This window comes from Cyanistes caeruleus, chromosome 5 (genome assembly GCF_971803275.1).
Source record: "Cyanistes caeruleus chromosome 5, bCyaCae1.hap1.1, whole genome shotgun sequence".
NCBI lineage: Eukaryota > Metazoa > Chordata > Aves > Passeriformes > Paridae > Cyanistes > Cyanistes caeruleus.
Genome location: NC_141705.1, coordinates 81,645,165 through 81,656,082, shown reverse-complemented (window position 1 = coordinate 81,656,082; position 10,918 = coordinate 81,645,165). Strand labels below are relative to the sequence as shown.

Genomic DNA, 10,918 nt, shown 5'->3' with positions numbered 1-10,918 from the left:
CAGGGCTGGAACAGCACACGGGAGGGTGGGGTTCTGTTCCCTGTCTCTTTGTGTGCACCCACAGCACCTCATGGATCTCTGGACACCTGAGACAGGAATGGTGCTTGCCCTTCTTCAACCATCTGCCACTGCTGACAGACCTGCTCACACCACAGGGTCTGACTGGACCCAGGCCCTGCACTGCTTCCTTCAGGAGCTGTGGCCTCAGGGCACACAGACACATCAAACAGCCTCTCCAGGACCAAGTGTAGCTTCATCCCAACACCATGCAGCTGGAACTAGAAAGTGCTTGATCTAATAAACACTTCACCAGCATCTGTCTTATCTCCACTCTGACCAGTCTTGTCCACTCGTCTCCTGCTGCTGCATGATGTTTGCAGTCTGCTTCCCTCTACGGATCTGTGGCACCAGCTCACCCACATGACATAAAACACACTACAGGGAACCTGCAGCTCCTTCCCACTCCCAGTTTCCTGGAGGAGCAGCTCTTGGGAAACACCCAAATGAATCAGTAACACACAAGGAAAATCCTTCCAGAGGCTTTGCCCTTCTGCTTTCCCTGCATAGCTCACACCTGTCCTTGCCACCAGAGAACTCACACACACTGTGGGTACCTCGTACTCTAGGCTTAATTAATAAAATAATAACCTAATTATGACATCCTGATTTCAGCTGAGAGTTGAGACATTTCTGAAAGGTTTGTAAGTGGGTAGTGATCACATTTCACTGGCTCAAGCTTCAATTTATTCATCCCACAGAGGTGAATTAATTGCTGGCAGGAAAGCAGTTCACTGTAGGGCAGAACTATGCTGCAATTACTGGGTCCTTGGAAAAGGCTGGGAGTAAAACTGGTGCTTTTGTAAGAGCAGCCTTTGCTCTTGGGTTAGAACACTGCTGGACTTCCAGATTTGGGACAGTGACATCCCAGGAAATGGCACATTTGCCTGCAAAAGCACTTAATTTTGCTTCTGAGGAAATTATTTCTTTTAACTGTTACGAGATTAGCAACAAAACCAGTTTTCCTTCTGAAATTTGGGCCTGAGCCTTATCTTTTTGACGCTTCCCAGTACATACATTTTTATTTATTTTATTTATACATATTTTTGACACACCTACAGCCCTCGTGGATTGCAAGCCCCTCACACACACACTGTAATTGTGATGTGGGCCGTGTGGTATATTCTATCATCACACACACACAGACACATTCCTCATAACCTCAGCCATACCAAAACCAGCAAGTGCAGCCACTCACACCCATCAGCTCCTTCTGGCTGGGTTTGCTGCTCCCCTGACTTGTGCAGCAAGAGCCTGGTGACTCGGGGGTGCACAGGGAGGCTCTGGCAAGTGGCAGTCTGGGTAACTCACACAGGTTTGCTGAGGGCCTGGCTTGCAGTTGCCAAGCCCATCTCCTCCTGTCAGAGTTTTGCTACCTTAATTCAGATTTTAGCTTCTGCAATGCAGATTGCAACAGGAAGGACGCTGTCTTTTCAAGTGCTTGATCTGATACTCTTGAGCATTGCCCACAGAGACTGACACAGTTTTCCAAGCCCTCAGTTTTCTATCCAGCCCTTGAGGCAGCTCCAGGATGAACCAGGTTTACTTGTTCTGCTGCTGCTGAGCGCTGCAAGCCGCCCTGGACTACTGGGAACATCCTCTGCACACTGAGGGATAAACACAGGTGTGGAGGCACAGGGAGGAACCAAAACCACAGCTGATATGAGCCCATGCTGTTCCCAGCAGCAGAGCAAAGGAGAACCTGGCAAAAAAAGTCTGGAGAAATGCAAAACCAGACCAGGATTGTGTTCACTCTCACCTTACAAACAAGCAGACAACAAAGCCCAAATCACCATAAAAATGTGTCTCTGTTGTTATTCTAGGGAGAGCTATAAGGAGAGGGCAAGGTTTCTGGCTCGTGGCTGACAGAGTCAGGTTAGTCATGCAGGCCAGGTACTTTATCAGTCACACATTTCCTCATCAATATCTGACACTGCAGAGCAGAGACTTTACCCTCCAGCCTTGAAAAGCTCTCCTGGTAACCCTGGACATGAGAGATGTTATATAGAACCTCTCGTTCAAACAGAATCCATGGCGATTGTGCACTTTTCCTCCAATATTATGGCATGCATGCCTCCTAAAAAGGGGAGGATTACAGTCTGCAACTCCCAGTGGGACTTCAAGGCCCAAATCCCACAGCAGTGGATGAACATTCCAGCCCCTGGCCCAGACCTTCCTGAAGGGAGGGGGCAGAGAGACAGACCTGTTCCATTTATCTGCTCCATTTGGGACTTGGACTGAGTTTCAACCTACACCGAGTTTTAAGGGAGCTGCGTGCACTGGGGAGGCCACATTTACAATGAGCAAACCAAAGGTTCCCTCACCTGAGAGTCCTATCCCACAGAAATGCCACTCAGGCATACAAAAGCAAGGGATGCTCCATAGCAGAAACTCTAGGAGTCTCATTTTCATAGTTTTTTGTAGGCTATTCTCAACTGCTTCTGGATTTGAAAGAGTTCAAGAGCAGACTCTGGCCCTTGGAACATCTGTTGCTGCAGTAAAGCCTGGATGCACACCACCTCCCCACACAATTTTACTGAGGAAAAATGGAGGTCTTGCACAGAGAGCCAGGGATTTTCACGGTCTCTGCTGACTGCATTTGAGAGAGGCTGCAAACCTACAATCAGAGTCTGCTTTGTTCTGAGCTTGTCTTATATCACAGCCTGAGATCTTCCCCAGGTCCTGAAGTAAACACAGGGATTGAAGGCTGCAATTAGATGATCTTGCCAGCCTGCATCACATTGTGATTTACTAGGACCATCAACTAACTAATTAAAATTGTGCAGCCTAAGTGTCTTCTAGCAGGCAGCACCAGTGGCTCCAGAGCAGCACAGCTGAGCTCACTGGAGCTTTCCCACACACAAAACCTGGGATGTCTGTCCTCAAAGTGCACCAAACTCGCTGCCACAGATGAGGGAAAACCAAAAACTCACGTTAGAAGTCTCTCCCTGATTCCCAGCGTCCACTGCAATTAAATGCACACTTGGTAAGCCTGGAATGAGTCATCCCTTATCCCCGGCTGGGGCTGGCCGCTGGCAGCCACTGGAAAACAAATGCTTTGTATGTCAGCCTGGATACAAACAGCTCCTGTCTGCCAGCTCAGACAACGGGGCTGTGTGTGGGACAGCCCTCAGCTCCCATCCCGGGCCAGGGCAGCGCTGCCCGAGGGCATGACAGCCACCAGCTTCCCTGGAAATGGGCCAGAGGTGGACAAGTGACAGGTCAGGAGGAGGATGAGGGAAATGTTGTGCAAAGGGTTAAAGCAACGAAGGGCATCCTAGGGGGCTAATCCTGCTAGGGAGGCTAGGCAATCTCCTACCTTAGGATCTGTTTTCCCTGTGCCCCCAGCCCCTGAGGGCAGTGCAGAGCTGGGCTCTGAATCCCTTTCAAAGGCACAGCTCTGGCCCCAGGATGTGCCGGCCCCAGTGTGGAGCAGGGCTTTACCCCAGTGCAGTAAACAAGATCCCAGGACTGCTGGATGGGCAGGATGCCAGGCTCCCTGCAGGACAACTGCTCACAGCTGCTGCCAGCAATGCTGCCTTCAACTGTTTGTATCATCTGCTCAACACACAAGAGGTGCTGAGGAAAAAACACCGAGGGGGAAGGGGAAGGCAAACAGTGCCTTGAGAGCAAAGCCAAGAAACCAGCACCCTTGGGCTATTTCTAGGTCTGTGCTTCTTCCAGAAGCCAGCTCCTCTGTCCCCATTCCTTGTCAGATCCCAGGCTCCAGCCCCGGTGCCCTGTTGCACTTGGGTGCCTGCCAGCCTCAATTCTGAGTATTTAATACCTTAAATATGAGCCAAAAGCAGAGCTGGGCCCTAGGATGGGAGCCACCAGGCTTCAGCAGAGGCTGCAATACCTCGTGTAGGTCTGTTGTGTCCCTTGGCACCAAAGGGACCACTTTGGGGAAGCAAAAATGCGCCCCTGCCATGGTTCTAGCATGTGACACGGCGCCACTGCATCAGGTGCTAGCTCAGGGCCCGCTGTGTCCTCTGACAAGACTGTGTGGGAAAGGACTCCTTGCTTCTCCCTGTCACCAGACCCAAGCAGCACATGACTCAGTGAGCTGTGACATCCCCCTTCACACACTGAACCCGGCCAAGAGGAACTTGCAGGGAGGAATCCACAACAGGACACGCGGACTCGATGACGGCGCTTCAAGGCACACCAAAGATCCCTGCTGCTGCCTTACTCTATATCCCATTATATATTTTATTTTGGTTTTTATTTCAGGGAGGAAAAATATGTACCACCAGTGAAGGCACCTGCCTGCAACTCTGTGATGCCAGAGCTGGAATCAAACTTACTCAGGTCGTGAAGATAAGCATTACCATCAGGGTGATTGGTAAAATCCTTTCCCAAGGATCCCCATGTGGTAAGCAACCAGGCAACACCGGAAAACAACAAAAAGAATCCCTCATTTTGAATGAAATTGTGTGATTTATAGAACAATACAACTTTCTTGCAGCTTTCAGGAAAGCAGCAGTTAAAATATGGGGGCTTCAACACCTGTATTCAGAATTCCTGAAAATGTTTGGCCTAAGTCAAAGAAAGAATGTGAAATAATACCACACCTCACCCCTCTTTCAAGCTGCATTTTCCTATGGTCCTGACAAGGTAAAGAATCCGCATGGAAGTCAAGGCATGATGTCTCCAGGATGTGAAACAACCATGAGAGGCTGTCAGCAGGATTTCAATGGGAAATCTCACTTGTGATTCAGTTTCTAAGAGCTGCTGAGTGCCACAACTTCAGTGAAATCTGAGATGAACTTGAGACAATTTAGCCAAATGTATTTGTCTATGCCTAGGAGGAGGTAAAAGCAACAGGCACCAGCCCTGAAAAGGCACCTGGAACACAGCTGCACCAGCTGGGGAAATGGAGAATGAAAAACAGCACAAGTGTGACTTGCTCAGAGTGACTAATAAACTGAAAAAGCTGGCAAAAAACGGCTCATGGGAAACAAACCTCCTAGGAAAAGGGATGTAGAGAAAGCTGTCAGTGACACTACTGTCACAGTACAGAGAAAGCACAGGAAATGCAGTAAGAGACTGGCAGGGCAAGCAGTAAGCTCTACCTCAAACCCAAGAAGGAATTCCAAGTCAGATTTACCATGGGTAAGTAGGAAAGAATGGTATTAGACCTCTTAGATATTTTGAGTCAGCTAAGCAAGGATGAAATGCATTCTAACATGGAAAAACAGCAGAGCAAACTCAGAATCACAACCTGTGTCCTTAAAAATAGACGGAAAACCTGTGTGCTCCGTGCTTCTCAGCCTGGGTATGACCTATGTGGGGAACATCTGTGTCCAGGTTGGGTCACTGTACTTAAAGAAGAAGGACACCAAGGCTAAAGTGGACTCCTGAGGTCCCTTTTAGCTGCCTTCCAGATTTTCATGGCTCATAATAGAAAGCAGGTCTGGATCTGCGGTGTCCTCATTACTAACCGACCACTCTTCGAGAAGTTAACAGCAACTGAGAGGAAGCATCTCCTCTCTGTTTGAGTGGGAAGAGCTTTTCCTGCCAGCCACACTCCTCCTGTGCCACCTGCTGACTGCTGGGCAGTGCTGCACAAGAGTGTCCGCTGCTCACAGCTGAGCTACTCCAAACAATATGGGAGAGGGATGGGGCAGAAAGCCAGTCAGGGTCACGGTTTCCTCCAAAGTGCATGAACACTTGGCCCTCCCCATTTTTATACCTGCTCAGGTGGGGATCCAATACAGAAAGTGTCAAGCAAATGCCTGGAAACCCTCCACGGCACCAGTCTTGATTTTTAGATTTTAACCTGGCTCCCAGATTAAAATCTAAAAGCCTAAGCTCTGGGGGTTATGGTTAAGGTGGGAAAAGGAGATGTGACACTGCTCTTTTTCCCATCTCCTTTTAACACCTGACTGTTCCCAGTTAAACTAGAAGAGGAATTCTTCACACTGAAGGAATCAGAGGTGCTGAGCTCATTTCTCACTGGAGATTCCCTGTCACCACACCAGGTGGCAGAGCTGACAGAAAAACAGTTCCTGTGACACTGCCCATGGGCCAGCCCTTCCTAACAACACCTCTGGCTGCTGCCTTGGTCACAGAGCTGGGGGAGGAAATATCTGCCCTCCTGTTTTGGTTTTGGCTCTCAAACTGTGGGAAGGTGTCAGGCTTGAGGCTCCTGATCCGGGGCCAGCCAGCTGGGAATTCCACAAAGTCACGTGTGGCTTTTCCAAATACTCTCCTGCTTTTCCAGTGCTCTCCCACTTGCTGAGCAAACAGTGATGCAACAGAGCCTCGTTCACAGAACACTGCTCTCCAAAGCAATGCTACATCAGGAATGACTGTCTTGAATTAGTTAGAAACAGAATTACGCCGCTGAGACTTGAAGAATTTGTTTCCTTGTCCCTCTGGTGTACAGACACCACATTCAGTTCTGATAAAAACTTAAAAAAAAAAAATCTCACTTGCATTTTGGAGAATTTCTGTTTATCTGCTTTGGAAACCCTCTAAGGAGACAGAAGTCTGCAAGTTCTACAGGATATGAGCACTTAAAGAATTCCTAGAGGGGAAGGGACCAAAGGCTTCAAAAGGATAAGTTACTGTCTGCTATGGTCCATGCAAGTTGCTTCAGAAAAGGAACCTCAGCCTCAGTGACCCTTTCCAGGTCTCCCCTGTCCATAACTCCATAACTGATCAGCAGTTCAGGAGTTCCACCCTTAGCATTGACCGGGATGCTTGTTTTAAAAAAACCCAGGAGACAGCCAATGAATTCTAGGCACCCTAAGAGGAGGTACAAAGCAAACAACTCAGCTGCTGCCCGTGCAGGTGGTCACTGTTACAGACAGGAGGAAAACCTGTTCCATCCACATAAATCCATGCTGCCCCTCAAAGGGAAAGGTCCTCTGGGACCATACAGGACTGGGCTGGGAATGGGAGTTCCTGAATGGGAGTTGCCTGCCCTGCCTGGCTGTGCAGCAAGCTTGTCTCTTTGTCCTGAGCTTGGTGACTCTCTCCAAATGGCTCTGTGCTATCAGCAATTACCCTGAGTACTCAAAGAGGTCGGGGTGCTTTGTTTTAGTTTCTTCTGCAGGTACTGGGTGAGAAAGTCTGGCACCAGAAGAGGCCTGAATGAGCGAGGAGATGAACAGAAGCAGAGGAGACCTCTGCTCTACTCATTAAAGCAGCACCCTGCCTTTCATCCTGTGCATTTCTTCAAAATAAACCTTTCCCTAAGGATTCCTGCAGTAGTCTTTTCCAGGCTTGCTTGATGTCTCTTCCTTGCTACGCTGTTTTATCAAATGTGCTTAAAGAAAAAAAAAAAAAAGTGAGGTTAGCAGCTCCAAACACCACCTCTTCATCTGTGCTGAGGGCTGGCAGGAGGATTCCCTTTCTGTGTCATGCTGCAATAATTAATGGGTTGTGTCTGCTCGGCTGCAGGGAGGTGACTGGGAAGCCTAAATTGCAGTGCACACATGGTACTTACGGAACAGTAGGTGCCCCAACTGGCAATCCCAGCTCAGTGAGGTGGTGCCCAGACACAGTGCAGGGAACTGGCTGTTTTGAAGGCTAGGAAAAAAGGAAGGTAAGGGAACTGCAAAAATATCACCTACTCCACTAAGTTTTAGTAGTTAGCACAGCCCATTACAGCCAAGGGTCTGTTTTAAGCAGCAAGCCTGAGGTGCACCTCGAAGCACCGACAGTGGTAAAAGAGAGTGCACCCAAGCCCTCAGACACTGAGAAAGTGCCCAGGTACATCCTGGCTCCACAGCTCTTTCCTTCCTCTGTCTCACAGAGCAGGAGTTGTGAGCAGTGCACTTTCAGCCCATGCCAGGACACAGCCCAGACAGCCAAGTACCAAAATAGATATTTTGACTTAAGCACCAGCTCAGCGCTTTGCTGGAAGAGATGGTTCCTCAGCTACTGTGGTAAGCAAAGAAAGGGAAGGTATTTAGAACATGAATTCTGTATCTCTGCACAGCCACTCTCCTCCATGTCAGCCAAGGAGCTGCCCCACGGAGGCTGCACACTTGTGCTTCTATAAATTCGATTGACATTTACTGTCCCGCTAAGCTGAGGGAGTGCTGCTCGAACTGACACTGAAAGATTATGAAGTTCACACACTGGAAATAGACTTACTGGGACATCCACTTAGCCATTCTCTTGTCTAATGAGATAGTGGGCAAAATCTCATCAGTGGGCTTTAGAGATCCAGTCATGACCACACCTTTGGTCAGATAAAGAGAATGGATTAAAAAAAGGCAGCAAAAAGAACAGAGTGGAACTGCCTCCCCTCACTCCTCCTCTCGTGTTAATCTTCGGTGTTACAAACATTTTCACACTTTGTCACTCCAGAACTGCCAATTCAAAATACAAGGCGCATTCATGAAATTTCTCAGGTTTCTCGTAAAAAACCTCTCTATTTTGAAATAAGGTTTGACATCATCACTTCAAGAGTAGTAAAATGAAAATAAATATAAGTAAACATCAAATATCCTCTGTATTTACAGACTCTGAACTCTGGGTAGTCCGATAAGATTCCTGAGCACAATACAGAAGCCAGGAGAGCAGGGCTATGTTTAGGAATCCAGCTGTAGTCATTAGAGTATGATGAAGAGGTTACAAAAGCAGTAGCGAAATCACTTCACTTCGCTGATACCAGAGCAGGACAGGATTCTGACCAGCACAAACATTAAAATTACCAGCAAATCGGTCCCTCTCAGCACACCCCTGTTGGGGCACCTAAGCCCACCAACACTGCCAGAATTAAACTTGCCCTGGGTGACCCTGCCTTGGCAGGGGGCTTGGGCTCAGGTGATCTCCAGAAATCCCTTGCAACCCTAACGATTGGGAAAGAAAGCAGAAAAGAGCTGCGGACACGCGAAGAGAGGAAACTTTCTCCGCCCTGACTTTGGGGAGTTCACGCATTTCCACCGCCTCCGCGGCGCGGCTCAGCCCAGCCCCGCCCGGCCCGGCTCGGCCCCTCCCCGGAGCAGGAGCCCGGCTTAAAGCGGCGCCGGGGGGGCGGCCCCGGCGGGGTCCCGCTGCTGCAGCGCCCGGCCATGGCCCGCGACCGCGGCCCGCCCGTGCTGCGGCCGCCCGGCGCCGCCGCGCTGCCCGCAGAGCCCCGCGGCTGGGGCTGGCTGGCCCTGGGGCTCTGGCCGGCGCTGCTCGTGGGGCTGCTGGCCGCCATCGTCGCCTGGCTCTGGTACGGCGACAGCGACGGGCGAGCCGAGGCGGGCGGCGAGGAGGCGGAGGGCGGCAGAGAGGGGCCCCGACGGGCGAGCGCGGGGGCGGCGGCCACAGGTACCGGGATGGGGAGGCGATGCTCGGGGTGCGTGGGGCCGGCCGAGCCTGCGAGGACGTGGGTTGGCCGGCGCTCGGCTTAACCCGCTGCCCTTCTCCCTCCGTGTCACTTTGCAGAGGATGCTGCGGCGGGAGGGGAGCCGGTGCGGCGGGAGGCCGCGGCCCCGGGCGGCCCTGCCCAGCCAGGAGAGGATCTGGCGGCTGCTTGGAGAGAAGAGCTGAACCACGTCCCGAGCGGGGCTGTTTCGGGAGAACCTGTGGAGCTGGAGCAGCAGATCCCGAAGCACGCTGTCACGGAGCCGGGGGAGCATCCAGCTGATGTGGCCGGCAGCCAGGCAGGGGAACTGGGAGCCCAGGTGGGACAGGCAAGTGACGGATGGTTCGTGATGAACTTGGCAGGAGCCTCAGACGATGACTGTAAGGACAGAAGTGAGGAGCGGCCGTGTGAGCCGGCCGAGAGGAGGGACTTGGACCACGAAGAATGGGAAGTTGTTTCCGAGCACCTGGTCGAAGGGGAGGAGGCCAAGGACGGCAGCGTGGAAGACTCAGACAGCAAGGAATGGGAACAAGGAGACTGCTGCGATGGGGACTCGAAAGCAAAGAGAGTGGCAGCCGTGCCCCCCATGTTCCAGAACATCCACGTGGCTTTCCGTGTGCACTACATCACCCACTCCGAGGCGCAGCTCATCGGTGTCACGGGGGACCACGAGTGTCTGGGACAGTGGCACAGCTACGTCCCCCTCAAGTGTGACAAGGATGGCTTCTGGTCTGAATCCATCAGCCTGCCCGCAGACACCAGAATAGAGTGGAAATTTATCTTGGTGGAGAATGGGAAGGTCAGACGCTGGGAAGAATGCGGTAACAGGACCCTAGTGACTGAACACGAGGATCAAATTGTTCACCAGTGGTGGGGGTACCATTAATGGGAAGGTGGAAGCTGCTGATCTAATGGCAGACCTGCCTAGGTGAATCACCGAGCCCCTAAACCTTAGAGGGGCTCCCCTTCTTCTCTAGGAGACCCTCTCAAGTGCAGAGCTCTGGAAATCCCGTATCGAACCACGTAAGCAGCAGATCTCCTTAGGAAATCTTTTGGCAACCTGAAAAATCAACTTTGAGTACGTGCTGAAGAGACACAGAGTAGGCTAAGAAGGCATGAGCAGCATTCCAAGCACCTGCCTGTCCAGGGGGACCCTGGACTTGAGTTAGTGTTGCTTTGAGTGGGGCTATGGGCTGGGGAAGAGTACTGGGAGGTGCGGTTACCAACACTGTAACAGCAACTTAAGTGTTTTAGTTTGTGTAATGTACTAAGGAAACAATAAACATTTTCAGATTGACAGTTCATGACCAGTTGACCAGTGACCTCACTCTTTTTGGTAACTTTGATCCAAAGGAGCCACTTGACCTGAAATTTTAAGGAATTGCTGAGAAGTGGCCCTCCCTCGTGTAAGTAACAAAAGACTGAACCCCAAAATAGTTCATTGTCTACCCCCCTACTGTCCAGTAATCATCTCGGCTCAAATGAAAGGCTTGGCAGGCAGCTTCACTCCTGCTGAGGGGAGAGCAAAGGTCAGAAAGAACTGTCTGG

At 50.8% G+C, this 10,918-nt stretch overlaps 1 protein-coding gene across 1 annotated transcript; it reads left to right on the top strand.

The window, feature by feature from the left end:
• Nucleotides 1–9,060: 9,060 nt before the first annotated feature.
• On the top strand, nt 9,061–10,674 carry STBD1 (starch binding domain 1). Its single transcript, XM_086890802.1, has 2 exons — nt 9,061–9,333; nt 9,451–10,674. The coding sequence occupies exons 1-2, from the start codon at nt 9,090–9,092 to the stop codon at nt 10,254–10,256; spliced, it is 1,050 nt and encodes a 349-aa protein (XP_086746928.1). The 5' UTR covers nt 9,061–9,089; the 3' UTR covers nt 10,257–10,674.
• Nucleotides 10,675–10,918: the final 244 nt, after the last annotated feature.